At 47.1% G+C, this 23,064-nt stretch overlaps 1 protein-coding gene across 1 annotated transcript in view; it reads right to left on the bottom strand.

Moving 5' to 3' along the window:
• Positions 1-22,550, bottom strand: part of LOC144142544 (protein VAC14 homolog) — a 41,090-nt gene extending 18,540 nt beyond the window's left edge. The window contains exons 1-9 of the mRNA XM_077674127.1: positions 22,358-22,550; positions 20,806-20,956; positions 18,512-18,679; positions 17,398-17,460; positions 14,374-14,481; positions 12,377-12,486; positions 8,948-9,054; positions 5,726-5,887; positions 1,183-1,412 (exon numbers count right to left, since the gene is read on the bottom strand). Of these exons, the coding sequence (XP_077530253.1) occupies positions 1,183-1,412; positions 5,726-5,887; positions 8,948-9,054; positions 12,377-12,486; positions 14,374-14,481; positions 17,398-17,460; positions 18,512-18,679; positions 20,806-20,956; positions 22,358-22,467 (1,209 nt within the window). The 5' untranslated portion in view covers positions 22,468-22,550. The remainder of the gene's footprint in view (positions 1-1,182; positions 1,413-5,725; positions 5,888-8,947; positions 9,055-12,376; positions 12,487-14,373; positions 14,482-17,397; positions 17,461-18,511; positions 18,680-20,805; positions 20,957-22,357) is intronic.
• Positions 22,551-23,064: the final 514 nt, after the last annotated feature.

Below are 23,064 nucleotides of genomic sequence, written 5' to 3'. Positions count from 1 at the left end.
CCGCCTACCAAACAGCACAAAGGCGCAAAATTTGGCTTTGCCGACTGACGACGGCACCGGCGTCAAGTGCGTGAAGAAGCACCCCGGGGCGTCAAGATTTGTTCTTCCCTCCAGACCCCACTACGCTCTCTCGTCTTTCTGTTTATAGTCACCTAAAACTGCACTCTGTAGTTGAACAAGCCAATCCGTATATCCCTCATCTGACTTCCTTCAGTTTGAGTTGGTCCTTATATAAGCAAGTTATCAGTACAGTCGAAAGTAGTGAGGTTCCGCTGTACAGTCATGAAGAAATGAGATGCGAACATGAAAATATCAACAGGAACACACGAAATTGAGAAATGCTGTTAGTTAAAGTCCAATAATGATGTGCTATTGGTGTACTTGGAAAGCCGCAAACTTTGCCTCTGTAACTACGCCACTGTTGACTTGCATGGAATAGGAATCGCGCTATTTGTGTGCTCTGGTTCATATTTTTGTGTTCACGTTCCATTTGTCCATGTCTGCACATGCACCACGTGAACTATTTTCTCTCTTTTGTCCTCTGAAACTGCTTGGAGCTGGTCCTGGACAGGGAAAGAAAAGAAACCATGTTGCTCAAAGACAACACTGCAGAGCGGACAAATACCCTATTTATTCGAATATAAGGCAAGGTTTTTTTTACAAAATCCGATCTGTAGACTCAAAGTAATACCCCACCTTACATTCCAAGCTCACTATATATATATACATAAATGGTGCTGGCTGCCACCCCCAAACATGGGAAATAATTACCTTGACATACCCAAGAAAGCAGAGGAGAGAATAGCCCTGCCGGTAGCATAGTAGTCATCGCACCCGATACGTATTCTGGAGGTCGTGGGTTTGGATCCCACCTGGCGGGCATTTTTTCTCCACTTCTTTTCTTTCTTTCAAAAAATATATCTGACCTACCACATTTTGCCCTTTGCTTTCCTTGGCTTTCTTGACTGCCTACCCTTATTTATGTGTGAGCGCGTGCGCACGCACGCGTGCGTGCGTGCACGCGTGTGTGTGGTGTGTGTGTGCGTGTGCGTGTGCGTGTGTGTACATGGTGACTTTTTGCTTTTGCTCTCCAAACTGTACCCTCGCCATATAATCAAATCAATACGGTATTTGGCGTGCACAGTTCTTCCCAGTCCGCAACGGTGGCAGCCGGGGGTTCACCTTGGTGGGTATCTTGGTGAAGAGGTGGAGGAACCAGCGCAGCACCGCGATGCGCGTCTGCATGGACACGTGCATGAGCTGGTGGTTGAGCACGTTCACCAGGGGCGTCAGCTCCAGGGAACCCTCCACCGAGGCCGAGGGGTCCCCGGGAGGGGGTCCCTGGTGGTCGTCCTCCTCGGTGACCAGCTGCATCAGCCGTGCATTCACCGACTTGGCCGTCTCCCGGATGTCTGCACGCCACGACAACAGGGGACAGACGACGGTCTTACCGAGCACTCCTGCGGGATGACTTCTCGAGCGGAATTCTCGGTTTTGTCCACTTTATCATAAAGTTTTACACTAACACGGTAAAAGCTCGTTAATTCGAACGCACTGTTAATTCAAACTGGTGCCCTGGTCCTGGCACAGCCCTGTATATTTCATCGGGGGAAAACTCGCAATAATTCGAACGCGTTCGTATATAGATATCCAGAACGGTTAATTCGAACTATGATCCCCTGGCTTCCATCGCTCCTCACAGAAGTCAGCCCAGAGTGATTACAATGGGTCGCAAATCCAAACCAAACCAAATTTACTAGAGATGCAAAACAAGGAAGCAGAAAAACAACAGCATGGTGCGTGCACTACACTCCTGCAACAGCTTATTTCGCTTCTACAGAGGGTGCCACGAAACCTACGCCAGTGCTCTGGCGCATACCATTATTATTCACGAAATCACCCGCCACAAACGTGTAGTAGCGCCTAATTCGGGATAACGAGTCCAGAGGTGGCTTCTTCGTGTTCTTCCCATGCAGTGTGGCGCGATTTCCATTCATTCTAGAGCCTGCCTGCTAATTCAAACTCCCCTTAATTCGAACAATTTTATGGTCCCCTTCGTGTTCGACTGGATATACTGGACGAAAATCTGTCACTGAAATCGTGTGCCGTCGTGGGATCTATCATAGCTACAGTGTACTAGAAGGTAAAGGTGTGTCGTTCGGGGGAAAAACCAATGGAGAGCGTGGCTCCCTTTTGCGATGAAAAAATTGAATGGAGCGCAGGCATTCCCCAGAGAACTCCTGTTGCAGCCAGCGCCACCTATAAGTTTTTAAATCAAACTAAACAGTTATTCTATGGGTTTTGTATAACTTTATATCATGAAATAAAGAAATATGTCTAATTTCTAAAACTTTAGCTTTCAAACCTTAAAAAACTCGAGAATGTAGGATTGCCGCTTTTTGCAATCGCTGGACAACACCACGCGTGACAAAGCAAGGTCCCTAGTAATGTGGACTCTCTTCCACGCTGGCTGCTTGTCTGCTGCGTTTAGTACGCCAAGCTTTGCCTGATGGGAAAGCGCCTCCCGTTTTTCGCGACGCGATCAAGGCACGACTAAGTTCGCGGTTGCAAGTTGAACGGTGTCCTCAAAGCTTGAAGTGCATGATGACGACGAGAGCGCGTGCTATTCTTTTTGGTGGTGCTTTATGGCAACCACGCACTTCCGGCGTTTTGAAGTAAAATTTCCGTTGTAAGTGCAGTGATGATGGTGATGGCATACAGTAACATAGGGCCATCTGGTGGTGACGAATTGCACCCGCGTGCAATTAAAGTCAGTTTCAGAGCCACACCTGGCCAAGGCTTGTCAAACGTCAAAACGGCCGTCCGTGCATGTTGCCCGGGCGGCTTCCGAGTGTCAGATTGCGATGCATGATCCGGGAACGTACTCTGAGCCACGACGTTAACAGTGAGGGTTTTAAAGGGACACTGAAGTGATATGTAAACATTGCGGGATTACTTGCGCAAATTGTAGTCCGGGGTCCCCAGGCCATGTTACGACCACTCTGGGCGCGTTTACGCGCTTTTATTTAGTAGAAAACTTAATTCGAAAATGCTGTCCTCCTCTCTTTACGCTCGCCCATTTTCTGCGGCGTTTTCGTGTGACGTCGAGAGGAGCCGAGCTCGCAATTGGCTGAGCTATCTGCACGGCACCCCGGCCTTCAGACAGAGTCAGTCGGCCCAGCGTTTCGTCCGCCGGACGCTGACGGGTCGTCGCAATTCGTTCGCTCAGTTGAAACGAAGCCAGGACACGTTTGTGAATGGAAGAATGGGCCTTTCTTTACTTGGTTAGTTTGTACACTGTATCTAGCTCCAAGTCAAGGTCGCTTCACACAAGCGCGCGCTGCAAAAGCGCACATGCGACGCTTCGCTGACTGGTACGCCAGTAGGAAAATATAAGGCCTCTTGAAGGCGGGAGAAGAGTCAGCGAAGTCAATATAGGTACTAAGGAAATAAAATCAACTGATATTTTTTACCGTACAGCGTAAAAATAGGGTGCGGGAAGCACTTTTTTGCGCTGGGCGAACAAGCACAGCGGTCAGCAGCACGACTACGCATCTGCGAACGCTTTTCCGTCTACGAAATGCAATTGCTAGACGTGAGCTATTGCGGAAACTCGGGGGACGCATACTGTACGAGCACAATACACCAAATAGTCACCTAAGCTGCTTGAAATGTCAAAACTAAATAAAAATGTAAACTTGTTGTACAATATATACCTTATATTACCTTTGACGGCGCAGCCCGTCTCGTGGCCGAGTTGTCTAAGGCTGCAGGTATGTCGCCGCCGAGTGTTTTGCAAGTCACGAGTTCGAGTCCCCGCGGTACGTGCTTTTTTTTTTTTTTTTTTTTTGTAAGTTAACTTTTTTGTTTTCTGCCGATGTTTTCTAGATTGAGTTCACCTTTGTTTGGGCCGCAACGTTCATGGCTCCACGAACTAGTTCACAGAACGCGCGCAGGCTGGCACTGGCGCGCTAGCGAGTTCTCGTTGGCGTGCTGTCCATAAGCACCGACTGCTTGCGGGCAGTGGGCACAGGCCAGAATGAACAGACCCTTGGCCTGGTGGCCTGGTGCGAACACGCATTTTACGGTACAGGCATGAGTGAGGCAAGCTCCAAATAGGGGGGGGGAAACGCATGACATTTGTGCGTCTGCGGGTACTCGGAGGGCGTCCATGCACTGCGTAGGCCTCGGCTAGTGAATGCTACGATTCCAAGCCGTCCTGGGAGGCTTATCTTTATGCATTTGTACAGCTGACAACATGGCAGAAGCGCGGTACGATGATTACTGAGTTATTGAGAATGCCCGTCCAACAACGCCACAGGTTGTGTTTTACAGAACCGAAACTGAAACCGAAACTTGTTTGGTTGCTCACCTTGGGCATCATCCAATCACGGTCCCGCTCCTCCCAACGTCACAGCTTTAGTTGGTGCGGCCGCCGCAAACCGCGCATGGTAGTTTTTCTTCTTTGGCGCTTTGTAAAATAATTACCGATTTGTCAACCGGATAAAAGATGAAAAGTGGGCTAATTTGAGCCAGTCTACGCAGTGCAAGCAAAAACGGGAGCTTGACAAATTCACTTCAGTGTCCCTTTAATACAAGGGACTTTATGTGAGCGCCGCCGGGACTAGAGAAAAAAAAATTAGCAGTGGCTTAGCTCAGCTATGCCAGGATATACGTAGCGTGAGTTAAGATTCACCTGGTTATTCTTAGCTTTCCTGGTTGTCTAAGATTAGCTTCATTATCATGCTTACTGCTGCTTCAATGACACACACACACACGGTATATGTACTATGTGACATGTATATTTATCAAGCAGATCCGGCGCAGCATCAAAAGCTGGTTCCACACGTGCACGCCGGTGTTGCTGCGGCACTCGAGCCATCGGTTCCACACACAGACACCCCTCGCATGATCATCAAGTGGACCCGGCCGCCACGCAGAACAGAGGTTGGCGAAGACGCTGGGCGCGTGGGGTGTGCGAGAGACGCCGGGCAGCAAGCAACGTTCTATGCGCCGTGTGACGTCACTGCTCCTCGCGCATGCGCAGCACGGCTCTCCAGGAGCCACGCGAAACTGCTCAACCTCGGCCAGTGTAGCTCATGCTACAAAACAACGTAGCAGCCAGGAGAACGCAGCACTGAGGAATGTACGAGCGGGGTTCTACCGTAAAGGTTCTCAGAAATATTCCGTGCAATAAGGGGTCAGGAACCCCTTGACTCCTTCATGAGTTACGCCATTACCACAGTTAATAGAGAGTTAACATACACTTGTTTCGCGCAAGACTTTTATGCGTTCAGCTTCTTTGCACAGCTTCCACACCCTGCATAAAAGCCAGCTCAAGGGGGCATGCTGCGTGATGAAGCTCGAAGGTTTGTAAGCTGCCCGCAAGACACAAATTTAACTGGTCTATTATTCGAATCGAATTAAACAGCAAACACCGTTCACAAAGTATTCGAAGTTTCAAATATTCACCCACATCTGATAAGCCAATACCGTAATTATTCGATTTTAAGGCGGTCACGATTATAAGACGAGGGTGCAGTTTGGAGAGTAAAAAAAATCACCATATATATATATATATACTGAGCATCCAATGTAAGGCGGGGTATGACTTTGAGACTACGGATTTTGGAAAAAACCTTGCCTTATATTCGAATTAATACGATATGCGGCACAATTGCTTCCGATCCCCTTCTCCTGTGAATTAGGAGCGACTGGCACTTGCCTGCAGCGTGGGCATGGGGCGGCGACTCGCGCCGGGGATCATCGTAGGACAGGGTCGGCAGGACAGCTTCAAGGATGCCCGCCGCATGCGGCAGGAGCGTGCGGCCAGACAGAGCCACGAACTCCCGCATCCAGTTGATGGCCGTGTACTGCACCAGCTCCTCTGCGAGGGAAGAACCACAAAGCGGTTGGCGTTCACTCGAGCGGCCGCCCTTTAGAGCACACACTAGTGCTTGAACATCTATTTACAACCTGAGCTTCTCTGCTTTGCAGTGCCAGCAGATGTAAAGGGGGCAAATCACCTGTCGACAGCTTGCACTGATAAAAAAAAACTGTCCTGTTTCCAAAAATTAAAAAAAAAACAGAGACCTTGTTCAGTAACGATCATGATGCGATAGCGTAAGTAATATGTATGTAACTTCAGATTGGGCTCAAAAAATGCTGTTCATTGCATTTCATGACGCAATGAGATGAAGGAGAAAGGATGATGGATGGACGACACGGACGAGTGCTTCTCTTTTGTCGTCCTTCATCTAAAACACTGCGCTTTACTCGTCACGTAATGAAAATACAGTCAAGTTCTACAATAACAAAACCGCCGGGGAAAGCCAAAAAATTTGTATTTGTGGGAGTTTCGTTGCCACAAGAATGAAACATAAAGACAGGAAAATTGGTCACAAACCGAAAATTTATTTCCGAAAGCCGGTTATATTACCTTACGAGGGGCTTCACAGCTCAGCTCTCAGACTACAAGGAGTGGTTCATTGCCAGTCATCGTGCACACTTAAGAACGACAGGATCGTGTCAAGTGCATCTAAAACCTCCCGTGGGCTCGCCTTCTCTGCACGCTTTTCTCCTTGGCCCTCGGCACTGAGTATCCCCAAGAATGCAAGCGAAGTCCAGCTTCTTCTGTTGACGAACTTTTCCAGACAGTGGCATCTCATTGTTCCAATGCTGTTTGCCAAACTAAGTGGGCACTACTTTTTCGATGTCCCATAAGGCCAATGCCGTCACTGCTTTGTTTTGCACATGTGCGCCATTAAAGAGTAGCGTGCTTGCGTGACAAATTGTGAGCGAGCTGCAGGCGGTTCCAAATTCGTTGGTGCAATCCTACCTTCCTCCACTTGGGCCACTGACTTGGGAAATGATGGCTGCTTTACCTTGTAGCAATAAAAACTTCCCCCTTTGGACTGGCGGTCGCAGAGCAAACGTGCCGATCTGCACGCACAAAAAATAAATGTGCGCAAGGTGTTCAGCGGTAGCGGGATAGTGTAGCCCAAGCCAAAGCCGCACTATAATACCGCGCCGTGAGTCACCGTGTGTTGTCCCCTGGTGGTGTCGCTCTGAGGCTGCCTCCACGGCCGCCTGCTGCACGTTTTTTTTTTTTTTTTTGTAAACAAATATGGCGGTGGCCATGCAAGTGTGCTGTGGCAAAAGCTTATGCCTTTTGAGTCTGAAAATAAATGCATTTTAGCACTGTTTCGACATTGTTAGCCTCAAACGGAAAGGAAAATGCCAACCGAACTTGCAGCGAATTTCGTTAACATGGGATCGCTTTCCAAAAACAATTGGATGTTTGCCGGGGTTCCGAAAATATTACGTTCGCCGGGGATACGGAAATATTTTGTTGTAGTGGGAATTTTGTAGTCACGGGATTTCGTTATCACGGTGTTTGACTGTGCTTGTCCGTGTCAATCAACGTCCTTCGTCTCAATTTCTCAAACGCTGCATTTCACATATAGTAAAATGGAAACGCTAGTCCATGTCAGTCTCTCGACATCCCTCATCTCAAATGCTGTGTTTTACGCACTGCGAAATGGAAACAGTTGACCGTGTCATTCTTTCAACGTCCCTTGTCTCAGACTATGTGCTTTATGAGGCACGAAATATAAGCTCTTGTACATGTCGGTCTTTCAACGTGCTTTGTCTTAAGCATCCACTTTACAAATGGCAAAATGGAAAGGCTTTTCCATGACAATCTTCCAAGGCCCCTAACTTCAAATGCCGTGCTTTATGCAGCACAAAATGCAACGGCTTGTTTTCTTTCGACGTCCTTCATCGTAAAAGCTGCGCTTTACACATTGCGAAGTGGAAACATCTTTCCGAGCAATTCTTTCAATTTCCCTAATCTTAAACATTGCATTTTACGCATAGCAAAATGATGCTTGTCCATGTCGTTCTTTTGTCACCTTCTGTCTCAAACGCTCTGCTTTATGATTCGAAAAATAAAAGAACTTGTTTGTGTCATTCTTTCAACTGCCTTCATCTCAAATACTGCGCTTTACTCCAACTCTTTCGTCGTCCTTTGCCTTAAACACTGCTTTACATGTGGCGAAATGAAATATTAACTCACCCAAAGCTTCACCTTAATCATCTATCATACTTTGCCAAAGGCTTTTTTGCTTAGACCTGTATGCTTACAACTTCAGGGAACCATTAAGACTTTCGATTCTGATCTGGTGTTTGTTGTTGAGAAGAGGGGAAGGGCGCAGCTCAGAGAAGCCTAGCTAGCAGGCGACAAACCAGAGGTTGCTTTTTAAGGGCAAAGCACCTTAGAGGCTCGGGCTGTCGGCGTCCCCTGCTGTCACGGTAAATCAAGTCGTCAAACGGTTGTCAAAAAACGAGTTTATAATAGATAAAACTGGTTCAAAATTATAATGATTTCAACTAATTTAAAATGCAGGAATAATCAGGATTTAATTGCATTAATGACAAAAATTTGTTAAATTCCATCTTGAAATTGGTTTCAAACGCCAGGTTTCGTACTGTAAGGCATATTTCGAAGCATGCTGCGGCGTGTGACACGAAGAAAACTTACGGCTAGTCTGTCTCTCATTTAACTGCTTAAATCCAGTTCAATGCAAGAGAGGGCGCCACCGCCTCAGCAAGCGCGCAATTGCTCCTCCAACCAGCGCTTCTCCGGCACCCAATCAGAGCGCGCCGCGTGGCAAGAGAGATGCAACAGCGCGCGTTGGCTCCAGAAACGCTCTTTTCTATGATAGACGCTTGCACATTAGCAGCAATTTTGCTGTGGGAAACACCGGTGCACACTGCATGCTTCGCCCCTGCCCAGATTTCACGTTAGTGGAGATGGCGCGGGATTTTTTTTTATACATAGGCCCAAGGGGGGATTTTCGCAAATCCGTACACTGAATATTTAAACTCCAATCCTGGTAGCAACACCAAAACTGAAATAAGGCCAATCGGAGGTGAAAGATCTCACCGGTGGAGTGCGAGTGTGTAATGAGGTTCCGGATCATGGCGGCAAAGTCCACCCGCTCAGGGTTCTTCACTATGTTGCGCAGGAATTCGCTCAGGGTGGTTTCGCACCTGCAGATAGAAAGGCCAAAGTTTTCGATGGGATGCCCAGCAGAACAACCATGATTTTCTCGCAAACTAAGCTGTTTTGCGAGGATTTTGTGAGAAGGAAATCAGTTTGTGTACCATTTGAAACACTAGGCGATGATCTTGATTCGATAGTGCAGAGCACAGTTGGAAGAAATGTGCCGAAAAATTGGTTTGCCACTAACAAACAACTTTGCTTTTTTGTTCGCGTGTGCAATTGTTGGAACCTGCACGGAAACATGTCCCAACTAAAACACGGCTTGCAGTAGTGGGCTCACCAACACAGCTCTTGAAAAATATTTAGTGTCCCCCCTCCCAAAAAAAGGGGAAAGAGGGAACAGTGCATCTATTTTGTTCCTTTATCGTTGCTTAATTGTTAAGCTTGTCGCCGTAACAAAAAACTGCTTAGAAGCATCAAGGCCCTTGCTTAGGGGATAGAGTGATAAGAAGCAACGTAAAAATATGAAGGCGCAGCGAAAAAACGGAGACAACACCATCTTGATGCTGCATGGCTTGCCACTATAGTTTCTGCCAGCATCTCCTCGACTTTATTTGGCTTTCACTGTATATTGTGCAAATCATATGAAGCTGGACACATGCTACATGTCAATCAGAATTCTTATCAAAAGAAAGGAAAAGAAACAAGTGGAAGGAGCAGTCAAAAAGCTTCAAAAGTGTTCACAACTTGCCGAATGCCAAAGTTTGCACATTCTGGCTCATAATCGCCTGGGTCTTTAACTCTTTCGTTACCACGCCTATTGAAATCGATCACCGGTGATCGATGATTTATATTGCCTATTTCAACATGTTGTACTCGTTTCTCGTACACCTAAAGCGGCCAGTGGTTAGTCTAGGCATTGCACTTTTAGAATCAGTTAAAATTTTTCTGCTCCGGCGACATTCAGATTTTTGACAGCATTTTTTGCGAGCGGAGGTGCGTGTGTTTTTGAGGAAGGGGGCGTGGCCGCTGCACTTGACAAAAACGCATGCCGCTCGTGGTTAGGCTACATTACCATAATTTTTTTTTGTCAAAAGGCTCCTGGCAAGTCAAGCACCAAATAATGTTGTCAGCTTTGTAATCCGACAGCGTTGAGAGGTGATAATTACTTGAAAATGACACCAGCTATTCACTAGTCATCTTTGGTTCGAAGAAAGGATAGCTTTATTCTGCCAAATCTTATTTCTGATGGTCCCTCGCATGTCTAGCAAGTGTACCTGGCATTTTCAGCTAGTTTCTAACAGTTTCGGTTTCGTTTTTGCATTGCGAAATTCATATTTGGCGCTACTACGCAGTTACCCAACTACAAGCTCATTTGCCATGGCGCCTCCGTTGCCCACTACTGCTCCTCAAAACAAGTATGCCGCTCGCGCTTCCACTTTATCTACGCCTTGCTTCTGGGATAAGAGCTTCCGCTGAAAGTCAAACGATAACACCAAGTCATTGGGTATCAGTTCAGACGAGGAGAACGCTTCTAATTGGCCTTGAACACCGCCAGCTGTTCACCGGCCAGTTTCTGTTTCATATGAGGGTATTTTCGAAGTTCTAGTGTCGCTTATTAGTAGTACTGTCTATTCTGACGAAGTCTCCAACAGCCTTGTATTTGTTTCTGTTCAAAATTGTTAGGTGGCGCTGCAATGTAGTAGGCTCGTAGTGCTGAACTCGCTTCACAGCCCGACGGTGGCTTGGTGAAAGCTTGCTGGGCACGATTCTAGCGCATCGTACCTTATTCCTGCAAGCAGGGCTACCACAGCGAGTCAGAACATGATAATAAACCGCAAATTAAAGTTCTGACTGATAAGCGATGATCAGAACGTCAACACGCATCCACCACAGAGTTTGGTTTTCAACTTCAAGCGGATTTGTTCACATAGCTTGCTTGCCTTCAGTATTGTGTCGGTCATAATCATTGACAAGGTGTTTATAAATCACGTGAAGGGTAATTGGGGTCTTTAATGATGTCAAACCACCAGATTTCTTCTAGACAACCATCCAAAATAGCAAAATTTGAAGTAGAGGTTGGGCTTCACCGCAAGGCACGGGCACCACGCATGCTTTTTCTTTTATATCTGACAAATTGTACCCCAAAACGCAATCTTTTTTCTAGGACGGGTTTTTGAAATGTTTGCCTACAAACTGTATATTCTAAATTTTTTCTACTAGTGGTGGTTTATTATACACAACTTCCTATTTTTTATTTTCTTCGTTGCCTGGACAAAAATTTTGAATTTGATAATTTTTTTCGCAATCATTATTTGTGGAAACATTATTAAAACTGGTGTCGTTGGAAAGCGCGTGGAATCATCTGCATTTTAAGTCATTGCAATGTGTGCCTAACCAATATGTATAGCACAGAAAAAATGTTTTGTTAGACCCCTCAAAATTGGCCAATTTCTCGCGGTAACGAAGTAGTTAAGGAATTCATAGCGCAAAGAACCAGGACAAGAAAAAGGACACACAACACAGCGCTAACTTGGAAGTTAGAGTTGGAAGTTAGCGCTGTGTTGTGTGTCCTCTTTCTTGTCCTGGTTCTTTGCGCTATGAATTCCTCAAAATCACCACACCAACTTGCCCAAGAATCCGTACTCGTGGGTCTTTAAGGTTGACAGTGTTGTGACATCTATTCGGTGGGTGCTTCAAAGAGACCACGAGTATTGTTTCTTCACGCAGAAAAATTGTCACGTGTTGTAATCATTTTGTCAATCTTAAACTGAAAAAGTGACATACTCCATTTGCTTCCTTTCCTCACCAGCCACCAACCGTCCCAGTGTGACATGTTAGGAACAATTGGTGTCACATTCCAACATTGCGACATGCAAGCTTTTCCGGTGGCTGTCCTGTGCGAGGCCGCCATCACTCCTGTTGAGCCACCCTGTGCACGAAAAAACTATTATCTGTGAACAGCCCACCACTAGAGACCAGTGCAGGAAGAGGAGAATGATGATGATAAAAAGAAAAGGGAAAAGGAGAAGTGTGATCATGTGGAGAAGATTATGATTATTATGAGTAGGTGGTGATGTAGAGTTTACAATGATAATGATGAGGTGAGAATGGTGATGTGAGGGGATGATGATGATGAGGAGGAGATGGTGATGATACAGGGGTGTATAATGACGTGAGGAGATTGTGTTGTGATGGTGAAGATTATGATGACTACGACGATGATGAGTACAATGATGATGGGGATGAAAAGAACTTGCATCTTCCTGAGCTCGACCAAGGGGCCCTCGAGGATGCTGAAGAGAGATTATTATGATGATGATTATTATGATGATGAGTACAATGATGATGGGGACGAAAAGAACTTGCATCTTCTTGAGCTCGACCGAGGGGTCCTCGAGGATGTTGAAGAGGCCGTCCAGGATCTCGGGCAGGAAGACGAGCATGTCGATGTCGGGCACCGAGTTCATCACTGACACCTGGGATAAAAGAAAGGGAGTGAGGGAGCCCCAACAGTCATCCCACCCACCACCACGGTGGCCACACAGAGAGGGTGCAGACTTCCCCACTAGGTTTCACCCACTCTAGCCATTGCGGGAGACAAGGTGGCACCCCGGCAACGTGATACTGAACACAACAACCGTCCTTGTTTCGTTACGAGAGAACTAGCCACTGATAACTTGCTCAACTCTGACACTCAACAGTGTGGCTTCTTGAGGCCAATACCCACCGTAGTGGCTCACTGGCTAAGGTGGTGTACTGCTGAGAGCAAGTACGAAAGGTCGATCCTGGTCGCAGTGGCCGCTTTTCTGATGGAGGCGAAAGGCAAGAATGTGCGTGTCGAGATTTTGGCACACAGCAAAGGGGCCAAGCAGACAAAATATAAGTTTGTTTTATTCGAAAGAATTCGCGTTCTATGTGCCCCCAGCACTTGTCTGGAAGCAAACGATGCTTCATTGACTGCGTATTTAATCAATTTAGGTTAAAATTTTGATTCTCCCGCCAAATTGTGGGTTTTAGCGACGTCTGCAATGACATCATAAGAACGGGTCTTCAAGCTAAACTGGGTGTGAAGCAGAGACTTCTTCACCGTTAGTGAACCTAGATGGCGCCGCCATACCACAGCAGACCACTTTCTGCCTCTTGTTTTTGTTTTTGACCGTATTTGTACCTGGCTTGTTTTTGTTCAGGGAGAAATTAATCGTTTCGTGAAACATGGTGCTTGCTCGACAAATATAGTCCCGTACGACGCCGTCGCTTACGCCAATTGGCCAGTGTCATCTGAGACAACCTCAAAGAGCTGCAGTGCTGTGCAGCTAAAACTAGCTAGTGCGCGCAGTACCAACAGCAATACGCATCCGTACTTCTGTTTACATGTGCTTTTGCAACTTCCACTGTTTATCCCACCATTCTTACTGCTGTAAAATGAATATGCATTAAATTTAAGCGCAAATAGCTCGTTCGGCCAGCTTATAAGCCCAGCCTACTTTGTGTTTGCTTTTGCTGGCCTCGGCCAATCGCAGAGCTGGTGCGCATGACATCACAGATTCTGTTGCAGGAAATGAGCTAATGGGTCGCATGGCCATTCCCTTTTTTCCTAATTACATAGCATATGTGAGCGAAGTTTACATTAAAAGTTGTGTCAGTATGATTCTAACGAGGCAATCTTTTGAATGAACCAAACTTGCATTTTGTCTGCATCGCCCCTTTGAATACCACCCCCAGGTGGTCAAAATTCACCCGGAATCCTCCACTACAGTGCGCCTCATAGCAAACCCCACGATTAATCAAATGGATCACACTGTCTACGTTCCAAACAACCTGAAGTGGCAAGGCAGAGCACGGATGTATTTGTATCTTATGTTCCCCCAGTTTGCACATTGCATTGACCAAAGTAACGTGAAGCAGGAATGTACTCTTGTAGATTGGCGTGCCTATGAGGTTACAACTAGAACCTGCTCACAATTACAGCCCCTCATTCGTCACATGCCTGTTCCACGTAGGTGCTCTCGGGTCGAGACCGGACTGATCGTCCGACACCCATTCCAGGAGGATCTTCTGAAGGAATAAGTTTGTGCAAAAGACGAGGACGAAGATAGAGAGGACAAGACATCCCCTCTCTTCTCTTCATCTTCGTCTTTTGCGCAAACTTATTTCCTCGTACGTCATGAACCCACTAACCAGCAATCAAGCCCTACTGGGTCTTAAAGATCCCCAGGTGGTAAAATTAATCCGGAGTCCTCCACTACAGCGCGCTTCGTCGCCTGCGTTGCGTTGGCGCGTTAAACCCCACAATCAATCAATCTTCTCTCCTTCCAAGGACTGTGGCAAGCAGCAAGGACAAGAGGCAAGGACAAGCAACTCACCCAGGAGACGACAAAGGCCCGGGCAAAGTGGTTCTTGGTGTAGACCCGCTCCCGCAGCAGTGGCATGAAGGCCACCAGGTCAAAAGATGAACTCTCTGTCACTATGTCCTGCAAATCGACCCCTTTTCATCAGAATGTGTGCCACTCCCCCCCCCCTGCTCCAAGCCTTGCTGACAGTGAACCCTTTTTAACGCGTAAGCATTTCTATGTAGGCTCAACATGGATGCCTGACTATGTCCGTCTGTAATACTTGATGTCACGGACTTTCGCCACACATAAAAACGCCCCAAATAAAAGGCCCACAGGCATTTGTATTTTGGCATAAAACCACTTTTATTGTTCCTAAAAACTGCCTTCCCAGCAATACATTTCTGTACAGTAGTAAAGCAGACTTTAAGGGGCTCTGTGCATATTGCAGTGGTGTACACCTTTATCTGACAATTCTCACTCGGAAACTTTTGCAAATTTTTGTTACTTCTGAACCATGGCTCCACTGAACACTTACGGTCTGATTTAAAACTCGACCCTTTGTAGACTTTTGTAGGTTTACCAGGTGGGTTCGACGGCAACATTTGCTCACACTGCCCGTGCCTAGCTGTGGCCAGCAGACACGCGCAGCCACGTTAGAGGGAAACTAAAGGGTGGAAAAGGTTTGCCTGTATCGATGGATTCTGGTGCCGAGAATCTAAACACATCGTTCTTGCAATCAGCGGTTGTTTAATAAGGCAGAAGACGCCAGAAACATGAAAACGGGTGATGATGCCCCAATTGCTTTCGGGTAGTACTGTTTGTGACGTCAATATCTGTGCATGGCGAGAGCTTATTGGAGAAGCATGCACAAATCTTTTCCTCAAATAAACAGTTCCTAAGTGGTTGAGCATGGGAAATAAATGTAAATAAAATCTTTCCGTGAGCTGATGTAATATAAAAAGCGCAGACTATAGCACTTGTACATTGCGAGACAAGCTTCTTCCCTCACGCTTCACAGTCGGCCATCGTGCTTTCAGTTTCGTATTGGAAAAGCATTGGGGTGCAAATAGTGAAGCCAAGAACCTACCCCATTGAATGCCCAAGTTTCTGCAAGAAATATCCCCGGCAGGAAACGGCAATGGAACAAGATGCACTGCATCTGATGATATGCCACTGATGGTATATCATCAGATGGTACAAAGCGTGCCTGCACACGATTTGAACCTTATCACCCGTGAAAGGTTAGGCTACTTACTGCAGGGGCTATCCAACTGATCCGAACTTGCGCTTTTTCGTTAGCTGCGAGCCGCTGCTGATAAATAATCCGTAAATCGTGAGCATGCAGCTCTACACTTGTTATGTTTGGGCTGAGCCACGAGGAATACTCGAGACGAGTGAGAGAAGCTAGTGTGTATTCGACGCCAGGTTGGCACGTCGCATGACAGGAGAGAATATGAGATGGACGTGACTGCCAGATGAAGTGAAACGAAGGCTCCCGCATGAGCGACGCCTAGTCGGGCAGCCACGCTTGCATGATACTTGAAACGGCGCTTGTCGCTACTTCGCTCGCAGCCGGTGAAGGCAGGCGCACCAGCTGCTGGTGCCCTGAAGAGCATTTCTCGCTCCGTAAGTGACAAGTAATAAAAAATTACTCCTACCTCCCCTCGCGGGAACCCCTGTGTAGATGCGACGCATAGGGGGTTCCGTTGTTGTTTCCATTAAGTTGATTCTCCCATCGCGTGAAACGTGCCGTGAACCACCTGCCGCGGCTATGACGCAACACAATCCAAAACAATCCACTTTAATCCAATGCAATCCAAATCCAAGCCAAGCCAATCCAATCGAATCCAATCCAATCCGATGACCCTCGCGAGAGAGAGTTCGCTATCGGAGAGGAGAGGGGGTGAGCGGCGGAGAGCGCAGCTCGCGCGGTGAGGAGAATGGGGGAGGGGTGTGGACAGACAACAACAACGCCGTATGGAGGGACAAGGCGAGTGAATGAGATGCAGTCGCATCTAAAAGTGAAAGCCAGCCTCCTCGGACAAAGATACATTCTCAGGGCCCGGTAATGGCTTGGTGACGTAAAAGCTACCGTTGCCAGCCTGAAAGCACCTTGCACCAACTGTTTACGCTCTACACTGCACTAGTGCCTCACTCCTACTTTGTGACATGATGTCTAAGTCACGACAAAATAAAAAGGAAGTGGGTGAGAGATATGCCAGCTTTCTTTACGAATTTCTCAGGCAGTTATGCATCGTTGCTCATCGAACAAAAGCTGAGAGTGCTACGAAACGTATGATGTTTCAATTAAAACAAAATTTCATTCACCCTCCAGTGTCCCTTTAAGGTGTATCGGGCCCTTTGTTTCAATGCATGAAATGAAACGTGCGTTCACGTGAGTACTGTCTAGTCTTCCCTAGTTGCCCAAAATTCTTTCCGTGCACACTTTAGCAAGGCAGAAAGTCTCTTATAACTTCTTCGATAGTAGCAGAGTCCTTCAATGCCTTTCTGGTCATGAAACTTCGCCGTCACGCTATGGGAGAGCTTCGTTCGCTGCCGCGCTGCGGCGCTAGTGTTGATCGGAGGGCAGCCGTGGGCGTTGTCAGATCGCGTATGGCAGGGAACGGACCACGGAGTAAGATAAAACAGACGCTCGCCGCCTTATCAGCAGTGCGCTCTCGCTTTATGTGTCGTGGGCCGCTCAAATGGACTTGTCATTTTGTGAGTGGCGAAAAAATTTGGTGCGAACGAGCATGCTGCTACTGCGTTCCTGTCTGCCGGTCTGGCTACAGAGCATCGGCGGCCGCCTGATGCCCTCCGATCTGCGGTGGCGCCCCTCGCGGTAGCCTTTGTCCCCGTACTAAACTTGGCCGGGAGTTTCATGACCAGAGAAGCATTGAAGGACTCTGATAGTAGCAAACTGGCCAGCAAACGGTCTTGCGAAGCAATGAGCAATGAATTGAAAGAAATCCACTGTAGCCCCCACGGAGGGAAAAAGGAAACAAACAAACAAACAAAAAAAAGGTTAATTAAATCTCACACGTGTCCACGTACCTTGAGAAGGCGATCGAGCAGCTCCGAGCCATTCTTGACGTTCTGGTCCGAGTCTGCAGCAAGCTGCATCATGGTAGAAGGCCGGATATATAAGACGTTGCATGTACAGACTCTGCATATGAGCTGCTGACAATGCCTATTTTGCAGCCCCACTTCCTGCACCCAGACCTTGCCAAATGAGGACTTTTGTTTTATCAATCTTGATTTAGAAAGGGCAACTTGCATTTGCAAACTTTGTAACACACTGAGAATTGTACAACCACTGCCGCGCATTGCCTAATGTGATAATTGGCAGCAGCTGCTAACGTAGGGCGGAAAATTTGAGTGCGCAGCACTTGCGCTGCCGCTACTGCAGTTTGGCGGCAGTGATGGCGACGGGCATGGCGACGGCGTGGTAACTGAGTGAGCGACGACAGAAAGAAAACTGCAGAGGAAAGTATGGCCAAGCGAATGTGTGTACGCTCAGTGTTGGCATGGCTTTGTGGAGTCAGGATTATTGGTGACAAGGTCGGGCTCCCCACAGCGCGGTCACATCACCCCATTATAAAAGTCTCGGAAGATATTGTTGTTACAGAACTTCAGTTTTCAAGTTCATGCTGACAATCTTGTCACCGAAAAGCTTCCTCGTCGCCAGCACTTCCACTATTTCTAGCCAGTCGATTTGTCTAAAAATGTTCAACATGACGTTTTATAATGAACACACGGTTACTGTCGAAATCACCCAACCCACGTCACATGAACACTTTCAGAGCAAGCATCAAAACTAAAAATTTGTTTGCGAAAAACACACAGGCACTTATCTCAGTTGCACCTGTTTGTAGTAATGGTGATTGACATAATTTGATTGTGATTGACATGTCTTTCTTACGTTTAATTTATCCTAGTAACAATGTTGTGGTAACTTTGTTGTACCTTTGTTTTACCTTCGAATGTGCTGCACGTTTCCTGCTTGGACCTTAAATTGTTCGCAGTATATGATAAATAAATTAGTAATAAATAAATAAATAGCGATATGTCACTGGGATATATAGGATAGACATTTAGTGCAATCGCCTGCTTCTTATAATCTTTCCCGCAGTTCTGGTCTCGCATTTGAGGCTGGAGACGGGGGTACCTTGCTGAGGCAGTCGAAGATGTCGTTGAAGTTTGGCAGGACGGCGCCCCTGGCCACCTTGACCACATTGTAGAGGGCCTCGCAGGCATAGTAACGCACCCGACTCTCCGAGTCGCTCAGGCAGGCCAGGATGGGCTTCACCAAGTCGTCCACATATAAGGCCGAATCCTGCGAAGCAGTTATCCTGGACTCAGCTCAGCACGCTACGGGAGGACAACTGCTTCAGCAGCTTGCCTCCAGCTCGAGCAAAGCAAGCTTCAAAGGAGTACTGACACGAAATTTTTGTGCTTCGTTTTTTCAGGGCTACAGGCGCCCACAAGCCCACTAATCATAGAATGGTACGGTAGATTGTCAAACGCGGCATAAATAAATAAATAAATACAGCTCTGTTTATTCGCGTCAGCTTCGGTTTCGGTGAAGTGAACACTGAGGCAGCCACCATGATGGGAAGGTGCACTTGAAGTCACTGTTCTCACCGCACCCGAGACAATGTCAAACTGGACGCGCGCACGCACGCCTGAAAGACCTGATTGGCCGTGGTCGCACGTGACGTCAGTCCCGAAAACTGTGATGTGACGCACAAGGCGGAAAAGCATGCGCAAACAGCACTATGGCCGCCTCGATAGGTCACGGGAGCCCTGACGTCGGCAGTTTCGGTCGAAGCACAGATGATGTCATGAGCTCACTCGAAAGTGCGGATGAGCTTTCTCGTGTACACAAGGATTAAAATTGTTTCAAAATATGTTCTACTAAACAGTTACGGTTTACACTTCCAAGGGGGGTACCTCCATATGCAAATAAAGCTTTTTACATCATTATCTGAGCTTTGAAATTTCGTGTCGGTACTCTAGGGCCATAAAGACACAATACCAGTTTGGTTCATTAGAAAGACTGCTCTGTCCCGATGACAATAGTCCCAATTTCATCAAAAACTTAAAAAATATATTGGGGATATCAAAGACAGTATGTGAAGCAGTGGCGACGCACTAGCCCCTTTCGGGCAATTTTTCTATGACATCACAAAATCTTGTTGAGCGATTGGCGGCCGTCAACGTAAAAGCTGTCGTCACTAAGACACACGACTGGACGATTGTATGGGGGCTTCTAGTTCCATTTGATCGCATAACCTGAGTGCTAATGTGCAGCTAACGCACGGAAAATTATGCTTTCGGTGCAAGCCCATATGACGTCCCTATATCGCGAAATGTAAAAGTTTTTCTATACCTCTTGAAGTTTTTTCAGTTAAAAAATGTCTTTCGTTGCTGCAATGGAGCTGAGGAGTCAGGTACTGAAGTTGAGTTCGTTCAAATTAAACAAAGTTGCATTTTGTATCCATAGCCCTTTTAGAAGAAGACTGAACTACAATGCCAATCGCGTCCCATCGAGAGTCGTCAAACATCGGGTCTGCCTAATCGTTTTTTTTTTCCCTTCAGGAATGGTTTGCTTGCTTAAGCGTAATAAACTCAAGCTGCCATTTCCCTCCACAATTTATTTTTCAGTGGCATACATAAAAACGCTACGAACCGTCATTCTGTGACGCCAAGTAACAGAAGCCTTGCACAGTAGAGTATAAAGAGTGGTGAAATTGACAACAGGTTTGGTCATGTAGTGAAGTCATTCACACTGACAGTGGTAGTCTGCGACTTGTTTTGCCCTGGCTATTGCAGCACACAGTGCTGCTAGCAAAAAGTCGGGGCAGCTAGCATGTTCACCCATGTATCGTATTTTTGCACGTATAACCCGCCCCTGCATATAACCCGCGCCTCCACTTTCCGTCGACGAATAAAAAAAATATATCCTAGTGTGTTGCCCGCATATTTTGTACATAAAAGGAGGAACCAACGCTACGACTCAAGCAACACTGCACATTTGTTTATCCAAAAGAGCTTACCTAGCTGACTACGTAACTAGATGACTTGCCGCTTACATTTTTTCAGGTTGGTATATTGTTGAGCTGTGTGAGCAAAATAAGCACTGTCAATGGGATCATAGTCGCTATTACGGCTGTAGGGGCATCACGACCCAACGGGCATTGCGGTTAACCTGGACCAAAGGAAATACGTCGCATATCATCCTCACCTACACTTCACCCCTAAAATATTTTCGCATTTTTGGTGCGGGTTATACGCGTGAAAGTATGGTATTACAACCAAGGTGTGCGACCAAGGCAGCAAACATTGAATTTAGCCCAAACGGAAAGCATGGTGCACCATAGAACAACATATCTGTAAGTTAATAGCAACTTTTCCACAATGCAGGTCACGAGGGTTGTTGACCCTACGTGTTCTCGTTACCTTTCCCAGGGCGATGGCCATTGCGGCGAGGCCGATGAGGCCGCCCTTGCGGCTGTTGGGGTTGTGCGCCAACGTGAAGTCTTGGCCCAAGAGCTTGAGCAATTTGCGGATCTGCATCGTGTTGTCCTTGCTCATGAAGTCCTTGACCATCCTGCAACAACAACGTCCTAAACTCAAAAAGAGACCGCTTCTTCCCGGACAACTCAGGGTGTGACAATTGTTATGCTGTCAGCTTGCTGCACAACTATGCCCTTGACAGCAATAATGGCAACACCGTCTCATACTCTCGAGGCAATCGACTTTTTACACGCAGGCCGAACCAAAAACTTAAAATTTGAGGGGTTATTGAGGTAAAGCTACACGTGGGCTATGGGCCGTGTCATAGTGGAGGGCTCCAGATTAATTTGGACCAGCCGGGAATCCGTTATTGTGTGCCAAAATCTTGACACGTAGCTGCTTTTGCTTTTCACTTCTATCAGAAAAGCAGCCACCCCGGGTTGGTATCGAAGCCGCGTTTTTGAACTCAACAGCACAATTCCTTCACCACTGCACCGTGCTGCAGCAGAGAGATAAGAATCACTCGGACCACTTTTTACTGAAATAAAATATCGACCAGGTTTAGGGAAAATCCGAAAGGTGGAGCAAGTTTCTGCGAATGGAGCAAATTTCTACGAGGTGGAGTAAGTTGTTGCAAAGTTACAATCGCATGCACCGGCTAGCTTCTATACTTGGACTGCACCAAAAATACTGCCACCATGGAGGGGTATCAGAGAATGTAGGAACAACACTGGCTAAAAACCGCATTAAGATGCCCACTGACTAATTATCGTCACCCAAATTATATTAAAAAAGAAAACTGCAACTGTCCTACGGCGCACATACCTCACTGTAGCAAATAAGTTTTCTTTTGCGCAAAAGCAAACCAGGGGAATTCACAACCCTTACTTTATTCCTGCAAGGCTACATAGCTACACGCGAAATCGAATTTCAACAACTGAGAACTCCAGAAAAACAGTTCACCATCCCGTGAGACACTAGATTTATTGCAGTACTGTAAACCAATGTTTTGACAACATGTTAAAATCCTGTTCTGTAGCTTCTTACCCCCGACACAGTCTATCAGCGCTATGTTTTCAAGGGAACTGCTACCATTCCCTTTGGACGCACCGTTTGAAACACGCTTTACGGCACGATCGTTCAGACTGATCCCATTCGACAGCAGACGATGTTTCACGATACAAGTGGAACAACTCGGTTTATCGATTATCATTCCCGGAATCACCGCATACACGATGCGGGAAGTTCGAGGTATCGCCTTACCGCATGAATACATGTGGGAAACGACTACCCGATCGGCGTTCGGAAAGCCCGCGGTGAGTTCAGGACAGCTCATCGGCTTCCAGTGATAACTCTCTATTTTGATCGCTCAAAAGATAGACCTCAAATTTCGGGTACACGATTCTTGTAGGCGACGTTGCCGATGAAAAATTGACACGACCGGCAGTCGGCTGTAGAGTGCCGGTTCACACACACCCACTCGGCGTCAACTCACTTCTCGATCTCCAACGCTGCAACCTTGCGCTTCTCGTAGAGCTTGTCGTTCAAAGCCCTCACGCAAGCCGCGCTAAGGGGCGCGAAGTCTTTCTCAGTAAGGTTTGCCATGATGGGAAATAATTGCAGTGATACGCGTGGGTTAGGAAGTTGTTGCGAGTAACACAGGAGCCATGACACCCGCGGGCGGCGGGAGCCAAGCCCGGCCAAGATCAGCCAGCCACAGCCACTAGAATGGGAAACTGAAACCGAAAATAGAGTGTACCCGAAACTAGAAATTCTGGGATAATGAAATTCCTCCGCTTTAGAAAAGCGTCCTATGAATCAAACTGAGATACATGCAGAGCAAACGAGGGTCACTTCTTTCGTACATGTGTTTTGTGGGAAGCTCCGCAAGGGGCCCTACTAAAACTCGGCTGGAGTGACGTAAGTGTGTTAACTACACGTGTGTGTGTGTGTATGCGTATGCGTGTGTGTGTGTGTGTGTGTGTGTGTGTGTGTGTGTGTGTGTGTGTGTGTGTGTGTGTGTGTGTGTGTGTGTGTGTGAGTGTGTGTGTGTGTGTGCGTGTGTGTGTGTGTGTGCGTGCGTGTGTGTGTGAGTGTGTGTGTGTGTGAGTGTGTGTGTGAGTGTGTGTGTGTGTGTGTGTGAGTGTGTGTGTGCGTGCGTGCGTGCGTGCGTGCGTGCGTGCGCGCGCGCGCATGCGCGCA

The sequence above is a fragment of the Haemaphysalis longicornis genome, unplaced genomic scaffold (assembly GCF_048455015.1).
Source record: "Haemaphysalis longicornis isolate Haplotype H1 unplaced genomic scaffold, Haemaphysalis longicornis Haplotype H1 scaffold_6, whole genome shotgun sequence".
Taxonomy (NCBI): Eukaryota; Metazoa; Arthropoda; class Arachnida; order Ixodida; family Ixodidae; genus Haemaphysalis; species Haemaphysalis longicornis.
The sequence above is the reverse complement of the archived record's forward strand: the minus strand, read 5'-3'. Positions and strand labels throughout refer to the sequence as shown.